General features: G+C 51.7%; 1 protein-coding gene across 1 annotated transcript in view; it reads left to right on the top strand.

The window, feature by feature from the left end:
- The window catches only part of LOC105992306, a 37,392-nt gene extending 23,084 nt beyond the window's left edge, over positions 1 to 14,308 (top strand). The window contains exons 8-17 of the mRNA XM_013025134.1: positions 251 to 339; positions 472 to 590; positions 690 to 739; positions 1,094 to 1,147; positions 3,204 to 3,257; positions 6,544 to 6,597; positions 7,927 to 7,998; positions 9,677 to 9,712; positions 11,886 to 11,930; positions 14,212 to 14,308. Coding sequence (XP_012880588.1) covers positions 251 to 339; positions 472 to 590; positions 690 to 739; positions 1,094 to 1,147; positions 3,204 to 3,257; positions 6,544 to 6,597; positions 7,927 to 7,998; positions 9,677 to 9,712; positions 11,886 to 11,930; positions 14,212 to 14,308 — 670 coding nt within the window. The remainder of the gene's footprint in view (positions 1 to 250; positions 340 to 471; positions 591 to 689; positions 740 to 1,093; positions 1,148 to 3,203; positions 3,258 to 6,543; positions 6,598 to 7,926; positions 7,999 to 9,676; positions 9,713 to 11,885; positions 11,931 to 14,211) is intronic.
- Positions 14,309 to 15,331: the final 1,023 nt, after the last annotated feature.

Raw genomic sequence — 15,331 nt, 5'->3', positions numbered from 1 at the left:
CCTCCATCACTGCGCCCCTCCCCCATCCTTCTCCTCCATCACTGCACCCCTCCCCCATCCTCCCCCTCCATCTCTGCGCCCCTCCCCCTTCTCCTTTCCTGCCTTATTCCCCGTTCTGAGCACACAGCAGGGCCCAGCGTCTGTCTGGCAGTTGACAATGAGCAGAGTTGGGTGGAGCCAAAGCCACAGGAGAAGATGTACCTGCTCTGGGCCATCACACTAAGCCTACACCCTTCCTTTGCCCCTTGAGCCTACTGTTTGTTGAAGTAACTCCATCTTATTTCTTCCAGGGCTTCAAGGGACACACGGGCGATTCTGGGCCCCCTGGCCCCCGGGTAAGTGAGTGACTGGCTTTGGAAGGCCTCCCGGGTGAGTCAGAGTGGGCACATTTAGAGGGAGGGCTGCTGAGGTGCGCAGCAGGGACATGCTGTGTTACCTAACCCTCGGCTCCACTCTCACGCCCTCTTTTAGCCCGATTCCTCTTGCTGGTCCTGCTCGAGGGCAGGCAGATGCACGGCCAGTTTGACCGGAGCCATCCGACCTCTGCGGTGGTTTCCAGCATCTGGGATGTGGGTGTTGCCCGGGAGCCTGTGAAACAAATCTTGGCATTGGGTTTATTTTGCAGAGGGCAAACCTGAAGCCCTGAAGATGCGCGTGACCGTTTCCCCAAGGTCCACCTTCTCCCATAGTCTGTTTCCTTCTCCTTTAACTCCAGTGCCCGGATGAAAAGGACCTTGGGGTCTGTGGCTGTGCTAATAACCAGTACAAAGCCACAATAAAGAGTGGGGGGGGCATGGCCACCAGATAAAGAGAGGACCTGAGCAGGTCCTGCTGATCCTTGGCTTGCTGTACTGCCAGGGGAAGCAGGCGAGGCCCCCCGCAATCTTTCTGCTTCCCCCCCCACACTCTGCCCCGCAATCTTTCTGGTCGTGGGTGATGAAGATCCCGCCCTGTGCAGCAGGCTCTGCCCTGTGGGAGGTGCTTCCGACATGGCACTGCTGTCTCTCTTCCACTTCCCCTGAGGCCCCCGAAGCCAACCAGGCAACCAGAAGCCAAGGCAGCTCCGTCCCTAACAGCCTCTTCTTGTTTCTAGGGAGAGCCTGGGGCCATGGGCCCCCCTGGCCAGGAAGGGACACCAGGAAAAGATGTAAGTGTGTTTTCACTGCGGGTTTGTTTGTTTTGTTTTGCCAGTTCTGAGGCTCCAACACAGGGCCTGGATGCTGTCCCTTCTTTTGCTCAAGGTTAGCACTCTACCACTGTAGCCACAGCACTACTTCTGGCTTTTCCTGTGTATGTGGTACTGAGGGGTTGAACCCAGGGCTTCAGGCATGCTAGGCCAGCACTCTACCACTGAGCCGCATTCTCAGCCTTGGTGGGGTTGTTGTGGGGGACCCTGAGTGTGCTGTGGTCTGTGGGAGTTGGGAAGACCAGGGATTGACAGCAGGAGTTGCTCTCTGCAATGACTGGTGACCATGCTGTAAAGTGCCACACAGTGAACTGCACACGCTGGCCAGGGCTTCCTGCCCATGGTGGGGACCTGTGCCTTGTGGATTAGCTGTGCTTTGCCTGTTGGTACCCATGGCAGGACCACTGGTTGCACACTCTGTGCCCTAGAAAGACAGACAGCCTCCTCTCCTCCTAGCATCTTCCTCCATCTCCTGCTTCCTTAGTAATCATAAGCCCCTCATCTCCACCTCTCCCATGAGATGCTGCATTTCATAATTTATTAATTAATTTAGTGCCAGTCTGGGGGCTTGAACTCAGGGCCTGGGTATTCTCCCTGAGCATTTTATTTTTATTTGTTTTGCTCAAAGCTACCACTCTATCTCTTGAACCATAGCTCCACTTTTGGCTTTTTGTGGTTAATTGGAGATAAGAGTCTCATAGGATTTCCTGTCCAGGCTGGCTTTGAACCATGATCCTCAGATCTCAGCCTCCTAAAGAGCTAGGGTTACAGCCCAGCTACATGTCATTTCAGATGGCTGAGATGACTCTTGGGTTAAGTGGTCTTGAATCAGGACAGTGCAGGTATATTTCTTGCTTGGGTGATATCATTAAAACACTGAGATCTGGACAGGTTAAGGACTTACTCTCCTTATGGAGAGCCAGAGGAAGATGCAGCCAGACTGCAGCCAGTATTTGCCAGGCGGTCATGTCCCCAGTGGCTGGCCAGCTTTTGTATTTGGCATCTTGCAGGCTTCCTGACCCTGGAGGAAGTAGCTTGGTTTCCTGAGAATGGCTCTTTGGGGGAAAGTATGAACATGGTGTCTTGTGCTCCCAGGTGGCCTCCATCTGCCCTTTGCCCTCTTTGGACTGGGCTGAGAACTGGTGAGGTGGACGCATCTCAGTGTTCTCGATGCCGTGAAGCACGCCGGCCCTTTGGCTGACCTGAGTTGAGCTAGACGGGATCAAAGGAGAAAGCTGATCTAGGTCCCATGTTTTTCCTTAGCAGCTACCCTAGCGATGCGGTGTGTGAAGAAGCCCCCTGTGCAAAGCTGAACGCAAACACACCCCAACCCTGCCTCGTGGGGGCCTCTCAGATGCTAGGTGGCAGTTGGGCAATCCTGGCTTAGCCACTTCTCTACTTCAGTGTTCACTGGAGGGAAAAGGCCTCCCCAGGTTGCATTGGAGCTGGTCTCAGCCCAGACCACACTCAAGATGGAGTTGAGCAGGAGCCTGGGACACCAGCTGGTGGGCAAATGCTTTCTTTCTCCATCTGAGCTCTCTGGCTCTTTTTAGTTTAAAAACTGGGCTTTTAGACTGTTTTCTAGTCCACTGTGTGTGGTAACATGTCAAAACTCTTGAGTCTTCTCCCCTAACACAGTAGGATTACAGCAAGTAAGGAGGCTGCCCGGGCCTCACAAAAATGGTAGTGCTTTGATGAAACATGGCTGCTTAGCACCAAAGGCCCTGTGCACCTGGTGGGCAGATTTTTGTTTTTCTTCTGGAAGGATTCAGTCAGGAGACGATGGAAATGGGGTGAGATTCCTGAGCAAGTGGGCATGTACCCTCAGGCCTCAGTGAGAACTTACACGAGGTGTCCTCATTTGTGAGAAGCAGCTTTGTGCAAATGTGCAATTACCAGTGATTCATAAGGGAGCGGCTGGGTCTCTTGGTGCCGTCTAGCCCACAGTGGAAGCTGGCCCATCAGCCTCTTTGATGTGTGGCTCTGTGATGACGTGGCTCATGTCTGTCTGTTCCAGGGTGATGCCGGACCTGCAGGGCTACAGGGTCCCCGAGGTCCCAGGGGACCCCCGGTAAGTTTTGCCTTAAGGATTTGCTGCATGCATTGGCAAGGACTTATCCTGGTGATGTTTGGCTAGTGCACCCTGGTGCAGTCATATATGATGTGGGGGAAAAAAAATCAAGGCTTTAGGTTCGAGCCACTGCCCTTGGCCCCTGATTGTCCAGGGATCTGGAGGCCAGAAGCTGGAGATGGGGACATGTGTGGGCAGGATTGGCCTTTCCAAAGGATGGCGCTCCATACATCTGCACTTTCTACGGGGCTCCGGCCCGCTTGGCCTTCCTTGGATGGTGAATGCATCACCCCATCTCTGCCTCCATCTACAGGAAGTTCTTCCTGTGTGTGTCTGGGGACATATTGGATGAGGATCCCACCCTACCACACCTTGAACTCATGGAACTCATTAGTCTACAATGACCTGGTTTCTAACTAAGGTCCCATTCTGAGAGTACCAAGATCACTAAGACTCCAACTATGAAATTTGAGGAGACACAGTTTAACCTCCTCACCTCCCAGATGTTAGTCAATATTTTCAGTATTGTTTCTGCCCATTTGCACACCTAAGTAAACGCTTACCTAAGAATAGCCAGCGAGTATGGAGAGCAGAGAAGAGATTTGTACACACAGAGTGCTATGCAAGAAAAAAACAAAAGGATGTGATCAACTCACCTGATGCACACAAGATGAATGAGTGGTTGTCTGAGTATGTGGGTAGTCTTTTATGGAAGTTATTACTTACCCGCTATTTTTTGAGATGCTAGACATTGAACTCCGGGGATTGCGCTCAGCACTCTACCGCTCGCGTGATGCCTGCAGTCCTTTTGTTTTTGTTTTTGAGGCAGGGTATCCTTAACTAGGCCTCTATTTTGAGGTCCACCTTCCTCAGCCTCCTGAGTAGCTGACAGGTGTCCACCATGTCGGGCTATAGCTTGCTTTGTTCATAAGTAGAAATATAGTCTGAAACTAAGTTGGAAAGCATATCACAGTGGTGTATAAGCCTGTGGAATCTCCATCTATTAGGATCATCAAGAGCCACATATGGAACACAAGCACATGCTATCCTTCTTGTGGGTTTGTTACACCAGTACCGCCCCTTCCCCCCATGTCCGGGTCCTTTGTAACATGGTGACATCAGGATGGTTACGACACCACTAGGCGTTGGGAACTTCTCAGGCCCACTGTAATCTTACAGGACCACGGTTGTATATATAGTCTGTTGTGCCCCAAAACATCATTACATTGGTGGCTGACAGTATTTATGAGTTGCTCTCATGTATAGAAAGTATGTGGTGGCCATAAAAAAAAAACAACCCTTCATTTTATTTCTTTAAAATCTGCATCTGCACAGAGGTGGCAATAGACCTCATGATGACCACTTCTAGCCACTGGCTTTTAGGAGCTACCAGGAGGGTTTAGTGCTGTGGACTTTGTGAAGCACTAACCTCATTTGTTCACTGAGTTTTCCTCAAAACCTCTGAGGCAAGTGTGGTGGTTACTCATGTATAGAGGGAAAATGGAGGCACAGAGATGCCAGGTAATTCACCCAACATCACACAGCTGAGTCAGCAGCTGTGGCAGGATTTAGACCCGAGCCATCTTGCACAGAGTCTGCAGCTTAATCCCCTTGACACATCCAAGCGCGGGCCTGTGTGTGCCAGATTTCCTTGTCAAAGAGGTCATCCTGGAAGGAGGGAGCTCGAGGCCGCAGTGTGCCTCACAATATCTGGGGAAAGCCTCCCGTGCCCTCGATGCTGGAGCCACCCGGGGACTTTCCCAGGGGGATTCTTGAGAAAGGGGGAGACACTTGGAGGGCCTCCATGACCCTAGAATGTCTCCAGTGCCCAGTGGACAGGCAACCCCATGCCTGGTTTGGCTGCTGTGTGCTGATGTGTCCTGTTTTCCTCCTCCTGCTGTAGAGGGGCCCAGAGGGAGGAGGGAGGAGATGTAATTTCTGCAGGGATTTGGCGAAGCGCGTATTTTTAGAGGGACACAGATGGGATGGTGGGCGAGGGCGCGCAGGGAGAGGTAGCTGGCAGCACTCCTGGGAGGGACCGAGGGCGGGGCCCTGGTGCAGATCCTGCTTGCTGCTCGGATTTCAGCCTTCTGCAGCTCTAGCCTCGCTGGGCCTGGGCTTTCCTCACCTGGGGTAGAGGACTAAAGACATTGAAGACATAGACCCTCTGCGTCTGGCCAGTTTAACCTTTCTGGGCCTGTTTCTCCACTTGTAAAAATGGTGATGATGTTTGCACGTGTGTGAAGCCCCTTTGAAGGTGTGCTGTGTACGAAGTGCCCAGGCAGGGATCACTGCCCCCCCCACACTAACATGTCTCCTGGAAACCTTTGTGAAGATCTGCTTTGTGCATTTCAGCATTCACAAGAGCCTCAGGGAGGCCCTTGGGCCCATCCCTTGAAGAAGAGAGACTCCTGTGCCTGACCTGTGCCAGACACCTGTGCCGGACACTGCGGGCGTGGGGGTCATGGGCACAGACTCTTGGGCTCCTGGTAGCAGGGAGGAGAGGCACACAAGTCAAAACATGGTGGGCAGAGGGTGAGGCCAATTCCGTTGGAAGAATTTGAGGCATCGTTGCCTAAAAGGAGGTATTGAGGAACATTCTTCACCCTCCTGATTTTTTTTTAATACTCTATCAGGAATCTTCTTGGTTAAATATATTCATCCGATGACAAATGGGCAGAAAACACCCTTGGAAAATATTTGAATTGAGGCAGTCACTGTGAACACACCCGCGAACCTGGACCTGCCAGGGCAGGGCTGTGCATCTCCCCCTCCGTTCCCTGTCCTCGTCTAGTACATGGCCGGGTAGTGGAAAGAGGCGAGCGCATGGACATCCTCGGTGGGGAGCAGCATTCCGTGAGGCAAGCCGTCATCTCTACGTCAGGTCCTTTTAGTTGCTTTCCTTCCAAACACAGCATCTTGAGTTGAAGGATGAATGGATGGAGGAGTGAATGTGGTCATGATTCTTTATCGTGCCTGGGCTGTAGGCACAAGTCACTGGGCTAGGCCTTTGCATGCCCATGGACTCAGTTAGCTCCACCATCGCCGTATGAATTAAATATTATGAACTCTTTCTGACAAGTGGAGAAATCTCTGAGGAACAAAGTGATTTCCTGCAAACCGCACTGGTCCCAGTGAGAAGAGAGTGTGTGAGATCAGGCCCTTCCCCTCCAGCAATGTCTAGGCCACGCTCCGGCTCTGTGACGCCCTGTCCCAGCCATGCCCCGATCTGTGACACCCTGGCATGCAGTCCTGGCAGGATTATCATTTCTGTTTCTTCCACCAGGGTAACAGTGGATCACCAGGTTCCCCAGGTGACCCTGGCCGTCCAGGAACTCCAGTGAGTATCCTTCCACGGCTACGTGGTGGCGTGGGGGATCCCTGTGAGGGCATAACATTGCTTACGTTGTCTGGTCTCCATTCTGGGAGCATTGGTAGAGAAATTGGAGTTGGACTGGGAGAATGAGGGTGGAAGGAAACTAGAGGGTCTGGGGAGAACTCTTTCAAAATTTAAAATACATGTGATCATACACCTACCTCTCTGCTGTCTGCAGCCACTGGCCTCAACCACTATTAAAAGTGAAACACAATGTGAAGTAAGGTGTTTGGTAGGTGTACAGAAGAAGAGGAAGGATCGGGCTGAGCAGTTGCCCATTGTAGGTGACAGAGGGAGTGTGCCGGGTGGAAATAGAGGCAGAATGGGTGGGGAGTGAGAAGGGTCATCCGAAGGTCGTGGAGGAAGGAAGGCTGCACGCCTGACCAACACAGTTCTGATCACCAGACTGAGGGCTCCAGACTGGGAGTTCAGGCTCGGATTATTGGGAGACGCCGTAGAGAGAATGGTGCCTCGATGGATTCTGTGGTTGGAGAAGTCTGAGTCTGGCAACTAGTTTCTTCCTAGCCCAATCTGCTTCTATTTGTGTTTTGCTGGAATTGACCTCTGTACTCGGGAAAGCATGTGCAAGTGTGGGGAATCAGGCATTACACTCCGAAGGCAACGGGCCCCGGGCCCTGGGCTGACCTCTGCTGGGAAAACAAGTGTGGGCACTGTGGACGCAGAATGACCAGAAACCCGGCCTACCGGGCACCGGCTCACCCTGGTGACCACCCTTGTCCTGCTGGGCCAGGGCAAAAGGCCTCTCTGTCTTCACGGCAATCTCTATGACCTCCACGGGGAGCACTGACGTCCCTGCTGGTAAGACAGGCCCATGGGGTAGGATGGGGCCACAAGGATGGCTCCATCAAGGTCAAATCTAGTCCCCGAAGAGCTGACCCCACACTTGATGGCTTTCACAAATGCTAAAGCTGAATCTTCCAAAGACAGAGTCCCACAACGCCTTGAGTGCTGGCCCGTGTCCTCAGGAGAGGACATCCTGGTGGATCACAGGCTTTCGGTGATTTGTGTGGATTATCCTCCCCCTGTTGTGTTGGCTGCATTGAACCCAAAGGTCGTGAGCTGTGTGTGGAGGGACTTCTCTTCTTCCTCTGCCTCAGAGCAGTGCTGTGGAGATCCGCAGTGGCCCGCGTCTCCTCCCAGTCCCTCTCTACACAGGGAAGGGGCTCTGACTTCTCTTTTGGCGGATGTCTTGGGACTTCCGAGTTCAGAGGGGTCCAAAGGTCGGGTGAACCCTTGACCTTGAGCAATTAATTTCCTATTTTTCCTTCACAGGGCCAAAAAGGAACCAAAGGAGAGAATGGGAGCCCAGGACTTCCTGGCTTCCAGGGTCCCCGGGGGCCACCGGTAAGCAGAGAACCCCAGCCAGGCCAGATGTGTACACAGCGGTGTGATGTTCATGTTCAGTACTGTCTCTACCATGTACCGTGTCCTCGGGTCATGACCACACGGTGTCAACAGACCTCGTGACTGAGGCAGGCGTGGAGAGCCCAGAGGTCACACCTGCCTGACTCTCAACCCTTCCACTCCCTGACTGAAAGCTTCGCGAAGGCCTGTGATACCTCATTATGCATAGTGACCTACCACTGCTCCCTCTTTCTTCCTGGAATGAGGTGCCCCTCTGGGTCCCCTCAAATAAAGTCTGACCTAAGCGGGTCTACAAGGTCTTCCCTGGTCTGACCTTACTCCATCAGTCTTTTAGCCTCGCCCACTTCTGAGGGCCAAATGAGAAGATCCAGGTGAACTATTCTAGAGGTGCCTGGCCTGGTGCAAGGCTCAAGAGGAACACATGATCTCCATAGTGTTTCTGGTGAGGGCAGTGGTGCTAGAATGATCTTAGCAAAAACCCTGATGAAGATCTTGATGGTGATCGTTGTCGAGATGGACAGGGAGGGCTGCGGACTCGGGTGGTTTCCTCGAGGCCACAGGGTGCATCTGCACCAGCTAGCTGCACTTGAGTCTGCACCTGACACCTGGATGCAGAGAGAACCCTGGCCACCTCTCTGGGGACAGGGATGCAGAAGACTCAAGCATCAGCACCGGGGCCATGGGTTTCCACTGTGGTCTCTGGCCCTCAGCTTGGCATTCCAACAGATAGGATGAGGGTTCTGTGAAACATACCAGGGTAGAATGCTTCTCCATCTTCTCCTCCAGCCCCTCCAACTGAGTTCTTCCCTGTCTGATTACTCCCATGGCCGGCCCTGACCAGCTCTTCCCACAGGTGATCCTCTCTCAGAGCTGCTTCCCAAGCTCTGAGTGATACTTAAATATCTTCACTCGATTGTCTTCTTCTTCATTCTCAAGTTAATGATCCGTCTGCTGCTGAGCAGACAGGTTCCCATGTGTTACCATGGTTATTCTATAAGAGTGAAAATAGCCGATGATGTGTCCAACCCTTCCTATGGGCCAGCCACTGTCTGAACACACACACACACACACACACACACACACACACGCACACACACGCACACACATGCACACACACACAGAGATATATTCGTGTGTGTGATATATATATATATATATATATATATATATCAGAGTCATATCCAACTTAAGGGGGTTGTTCAACATCATAGAGCCAGCCAATCAGTAGAGGAGTCAAGATTTGCCCTTAAGAGCCCATGACAGCTTCCTTAACCATCAGGGACAGAGCGAGCCTCCTCCAGCCTTGTCTGACTTCCCTGCTGTGATCTTCCTCGGTGACTTTGTGGTGTTTTATTTCTCATGCTATGAACCTCCTCCTCAGAATGGCCTCTCTCACACGATCAGACCATTGTCAAAATTGTCATCCTGTGGCTAACGGCTAGGTTGAGTCATGCCCAGGGACTGGAGGCTCTGCTCCTTCTCTGGGATAGTTCTTTGCCTCCCTCTGCACAGGCTGAGCTGAGAGCCTTGTTTGGGATCAAACAGTTACTGTCATTGGTAGAACAGGACCTGAATGGAAATGTGTGGCAGAGACAGCCACGTAAGGTACACTGTGCCAATATCACAGAGTGAACTGGTCCTGTGTTCTGTTTTGCAGGGAGAAGCAGGAGAGAAAGGAGTTCCAGGCAAAGAGGTAAGTATGCCCACCCTGTCCCCCTGGACTGCTCTTCCCTTGGGAACTGAAAGCCAGGGTTGGGCAGTTTGGACAGGCTCAGGAGCCTGCCATTGTGTTGTTGTCATTAGTGCCTTTTGAACCAGGGGCACATGCTGTGACTTGCACAAATGCTCACCAATGGCACAGCCACCAGGGCACTGTCTGGTCTGGACACATCTCTTTTCTTAACCATCCTTGACCATCTCTTCATCAGCACACCGATGCGGGCTTCATGGCGCCTCTCAGTGCTAGTCAGATCTCCCCATTGCTTCCACGTGGACCTTAACCCAACTGTCTTTGTGCTTCTCCTGGACCATCACGGCTGCATCCTACTGGGGTTTGTCTGTCCTGGCCCTCGCTGCCCTGTGCCAAGGGTCCGTGTGACTGAAGCACTTAATGCCACTTTCTGCTTCGTTTCTCAGCCCTTTCTTCCCCTTCAATGGATTGCAAGATGCTCTGAGCCGTCACTGCCCCTGAGCTCCAGTCACTCTGACCTTATAGTTCCTGAAACATCAAATTCTTTTCCAGGTCCCTCTTTTCAGAAAGTCTTGACTCTCTCTCTCCCTTCTCTTTCCCGTGTTGACTTCCGCTGACCACCAGATACTAAGGAGAGGCCCTTCTGTGTGGTCTGAGCACCTGCTGTCTTCTTCCTCAGCACTAGGGGGGCACCAACAATGTTTGATGAGGGATGGGGAGACGAATGAATGGATTCTGGAAAAAGAGCCCTAAGGACATCAGCTCATGTGTTTCAAAGCCCGCATCCTCCCTCTTGAAAGAGGAAGACTCTGTGACTTTGGACTACTTCCTTCACCGGGTATCTTCCTGGAAGCTGAACCCAAAGACTTCATGTCTGAGAAGTGTGGGGTCCAGCTTGGGTTCCTGCTCCCAGGCCGTGTCCCTTTTCCACTCACACATCGACCATTCATTGTCCTTGCTCCCTCCTGCTCACCAGATCGAAGGTGAGTCTGTCCACCCCATGTGCTACTCATTGGGCTGAGGCTCCAGTAGAATAAAGTCCATCTTGAGCCGGCCTCCAGGGCCGTTATGGTTAGACCCTATTCTGTCAAATTCAAGCTCCTGCACTTTCCTGGATTATACATAGGATACCCACCCCTGCCTTCCTCATGTCTGAGTCTTGGTCTCAACTCATCCACCCACTGGGGTGGGGACATCTTTTCTTACCTGCTTTTCCTTTCGTATTCTTTCTGACATTGTGCTTTTTTTCTTTTTCGGGACTAGCACAACATCTTCTTGAGCTGTTATTATAGACATGAAACCCATCTTCCATGTAGAAGAATCGCCCATGCCCATTTGTTCTTCTTGACCAGGCGGGGAGCTCAGCTCCTGATGAGAAGGGCCACGCCTCCCCTGTATCTCTGCAGAGGCCGGGTGCCATGGGATGGGGGTTTCAGGGTGGCAGACTTGGCCAGGCTCAGAAGCTCTCAAGTTTATATTTACTTTCTGAAGTCAATGTAAGCTTGGTCTACCTGAAGTTAAGACACACACCAGTGGGTTAAATTTGTTTCCCCATTATAGCCAGCCTGGAGTTTGGCATGTTTTGAACACATGTCCCAGTAGTGAAAAATGTGTAAGGCTGTGTCCCTCAGTCCTCCTAGGACTGTGAGGAGGTAGAAGGTTCTTCTGCCTGGCAAGTTACTTATCTGAGCAGAGGTTGGGAGTGTGTCACAAGAACAGAGAAAATGATGTGTAGAAAGCCAGGAGATGGCAAATCAGCACATTCCTGCTGTTGGGGACCTAGTCATGGGGTTTGGCAAGAGCCAGCCCTGTCCCCTTGCCCCCCCCCCAGGCCAGCAGTGATGGGACCCTATCAAAGGCCAGTTCTTGCCAGGCCCCTGGTGTATGCCAAGGGGGACGGGGTTTACCCTGAGAGAGGCAGAGGAGGAAGCTGGAGAGTCTTCACTGCAGGCTGGTGCCTCCTCCGCTCGGGGTCTCCAGGGACAGGAGGAAAAGAGTGAAGCGGAAAGTGTACCAATCCTGTAATGGACAAAACTGGAGCTCTTAAGGGATCCGTTGTAGGTATTCCAGGATGCCTTGTCCTATGCATACCATGGTGTGGAAGAAATGCAAAAGGCAAAGAGGCCAGCTCAGCAGGCCGGGATGAAATGACAACCATCTACTTAACTCCTTGCAGGGGGCCCCTGGGAAGCCAGGAGAGCCAGGAGCCAAAGGAGAAAGGGTAAGTGTGTGTATGTGTGTGTGGGGGGGGGTCATCCCCTTGAACAGCCTCCCTGTGGCCTCTCTCAGTGTCGAGGGAACTTTGCAGGTGGTGTTTGCGGAGTGGACAGCTGCTTCCTGTCGGCCTTTCTGTTCTTTGTAAAATCTTGAGCACCACTGAGGGGCTTCTCTCCCCCCCAGTATTGTTGTAGTCAATGTGATTTTTTTCCTTTTCTTTTTGGTTGTTATTTTTAAGGGATAAAATGATGGTAATTACGCATGCAAAGGCAAGTGCCGGGAGGCTCTGACAGGTTCCCTCTCGCCATGTGCGAATGTGTGTGCTTGACGGGCCTGGCTCCCGTAGTGCCAGCTCGCCCAGAGCCAGATTTGTCACCGGAGGTGACAAGGGAACAGATTTTCCCATAATGAGCTGCCTTGGCGCCACACTCGGAAAAGCTTTCTTTACGTTTCATTTCTCCAAAGAAACAACGAGAAGAAATCATTTTCCTTGCAGAAAAGCCGGTGGGGGAAGGGTGCACTGGTGTGTGTGTGCGTGTGCGCGTGTGCGTGGGCACGCACACCCCCACACACAGACACAGACATAGACACAGAACTGCTGCTTCCTTTGGTGGCTTTGCATGTCTTCTTTGCCCACAGTCCTGTCTTTGGACACACTTGCATGTGGGTGTCACCCCAGAACAAATGCGTGCCCCTGCCGTTCATAGGGTCCTTCTAAGACATCGTATCAGCATGCTTTGCCCGTTGTATGGGTGGGTGCTGTGATCCTTTGCAGACAGAAGACGGAGGAGACGTGGAAGTAGTCCCAGTGTTTCCTCCCCTTCTGATCTCTCTCCCTGTCTCCTTCCAATGACTTTGATTCCATGGAGCATGGCAGTTGGTTCCTGAATGAAGGGGATGTTGAGTGACCGACCCCTAAGACTGCCCCTCAGGGGCTCCTGGGGACCACAGAACAAGGGACAGACCCGAATTCTAGTTGTCAACCAGGGAGTTCAGGAGCCTCTTCTCTAACACTTAATCAATAACTGGCGTGCTGTCTTCCCTGGTTAAGTGGTTTCTTGGAATCCTGCCAGGGGGCCTTTGACTCCCCATTCCTTGGTAATCTTGGGAACATTTGAAGTAGGGGCCAAGTCCTCTTACCGCCAAGTGATATGCAGATGTTCAATGGGTAGGAAATGCCATAGTGTATGTACCATGGAGTCTGCCTTCCAGATAGATTAGGAACCCAAGCTTTTACTGACCTCTGAATTCAAGATCACTAAAGATAGACGGCAGTGATCTCATGAAATGCATCCAATGTGCAAAACTGAAGAGACTTCCCTTGGGTCTGAATAAATTAAGTTTTGATACATGGCTTTTCTGATCGTTGCTGAATTTAAGTAACATATATTAATTAGACAAAGGGTTTTATATGTGCTATTTCCATATGTGTACATGTTGTCCTTTATTGGTGAAATTTCAAAACAAGTAGAGGGACGTAACCGAACAATTTGAACTACTAGAGTAAAAACAATGGAAGTCATTAGCCTCTTCCATCCTGCCCTGGAGCCTGTCCTCTGCCCTGGGCCAGCCCTGTACACCAATTTTTTATCTTTCTGGAGCATTGTACACGGACTTGGGAGCTGTTCACTTGCTGCACGCGCCTCTCTCTGCCTCTCTCCCAGTGCGTGTCTCCCTTTCCCTCTGCCCTTTCAGTCCTGGTGATCTCCGCTTAATCATCCATGCTGAGGATGATTCCAGAACCGGGCAGTCTTCTTTCTCAGAGTCTCTGGTCACTTTGGTGGTCAGGCCGAGTTTCTAGCTACCTTGCCCTTATTAAATACCTATGTAGTCTTCCAAATATTTTATGTTTACCAAGGAAATATGGTAAGTATCTTACCCCTCCCCACTTCTAATATACTTTGGACATTGTTGTATACCTGAGTTTTTCTGTTGATATTGAAACCGGGAAGGCTGTCCACGTGGTTCTTGATGGAAATCCTTATGTTGTAACTACAGTATTCTTTGTTGCATAGACAAACCCCTTCCTTCTCCCCTCCCCACATGACAGCTCTAAGGGTGCTTTATAGTCTGGTTGGGATTTGGTAGTGATCTTTTTCTGTTCAGTCAGGATGGTAGATGAGGTGGGTCTGATCAAGTCATGTGATCAAGTCATGGAGTCACGTGAAGGTCACCTAGCACTGAGCCGCCCCTGGAGTCAGGGCACCAGGGGAAGGGACCTCTGGCCACAGCATGTGTTCCCTTCCAGCCGGGACTCATTGCCAACACACTTCTCTCCTCCCTAGGGAGATCCTGGTACCAAAGGAGACAAAGGAGCCCCTGGTGGGAAGGGACAGCCTGGAGACCCGGGAATCCCAGGCCACAAAGGCCACACAGGACTGATGGGTCCCCAAGGGCCACCGGGGGAGAGTGGGCCAGCAGGGCCTCCCGGACCCGCAGGCCAGCCTGGATTTCCTGGACTGAGGGTAAGGAGGCTGATGTTGCATGGGGCTCCTGAGGGGAAGGCAGGAAGTCTGGAGACTTGGGGAGGAACAGGTGCAGATCCCAGGCCTCCAGGAGCTGTCTATGAGGCCAGAGACAAGTTCCCTCTCTCCTCTGGGCCTGCCCTTCTTTTCTGCTAAGAGGGAAGAAAAATGGTTGTTTTTTGCTTTGTTAGCGTTTTTACCAGCAGCTGCTCGGTCGCCGCGTCCCCCTGCTCTGGCCATCCCGTGCTCTGTTTCTCTGGTAGTGAGCCTCAAGGCTTTCCTCTCTTCTGTTCCTGCTTCCCCTCCCCCCTCCCACAAACGTGGCAGCTTAGTAGATGGCTTTTATGATCCAGGTTTCACCCTGGGAGGCCGGCCATGTGCTTGTGGATCCACCTTGCTCTTCTCGCTGCTTCCTGAGTATTCATTCTTCCCTTTGGGTCACATTTTTCCTGATGTAGAAAGAGACATTTGTTTAGCGTAATAATATTTTATGTCTTCTTTTTGTTAGAGCATATTAATTGCACAAAGGGGATTCATTGTGATTTTCTGTACATGCATTTAATGTACATGGATCAAATTCATCCCCTCAAGTGGTAGAGCACTTGCCTTGAGCTGAAGAGCTGAGGGACAGTGCCCAGGCCCAGAGTTTAAGCCCTATGACTGAGAAAAAAAATCTTTAAAAAAAAAGGGGGGGCTGGGAAGGTGGCTCAGTGATAGAGTGCTTGCCTTGCATGCATGAGGCCCTGGGTTTGACTCCTCAGCACCACATAAGCAGAAAAAGCCAGAAGTGGCGCTGTGTCTCAAGTGGTAGAGCGCTAGCCTTGAGCTGAAGAGCTGAGGGACAGCACCCAGGCCCAGAGCTCAGGCTCCACGACCAACAAAAGAAAAAAAAAATATTCATCCCTTCTTACTCTTTCCTTTCTTTCCTCACTATGCTGAC

This window comes from Dipodomys ordii, unplaced genomic scaffold (genome assembly GCF_000151885.1).
Source record: "Dipodomys ordii isolate 6190 unplaced genomic scaffold, Dord_2.0 Scaffold82, whole genome shotgun sequence".
Classification (NCBI taxonomy): domain Eukaryota; kingdom Metazoa; phylum Chordata; class Mammalia; order Rodentia; family Heteromyidae; genus Dipodomys; species Dipodomys ordii.
Note: the sequence above shows the minus strand (reverse complement) of the source record. Positions and strands in the feature narration are given on the sequence as shown.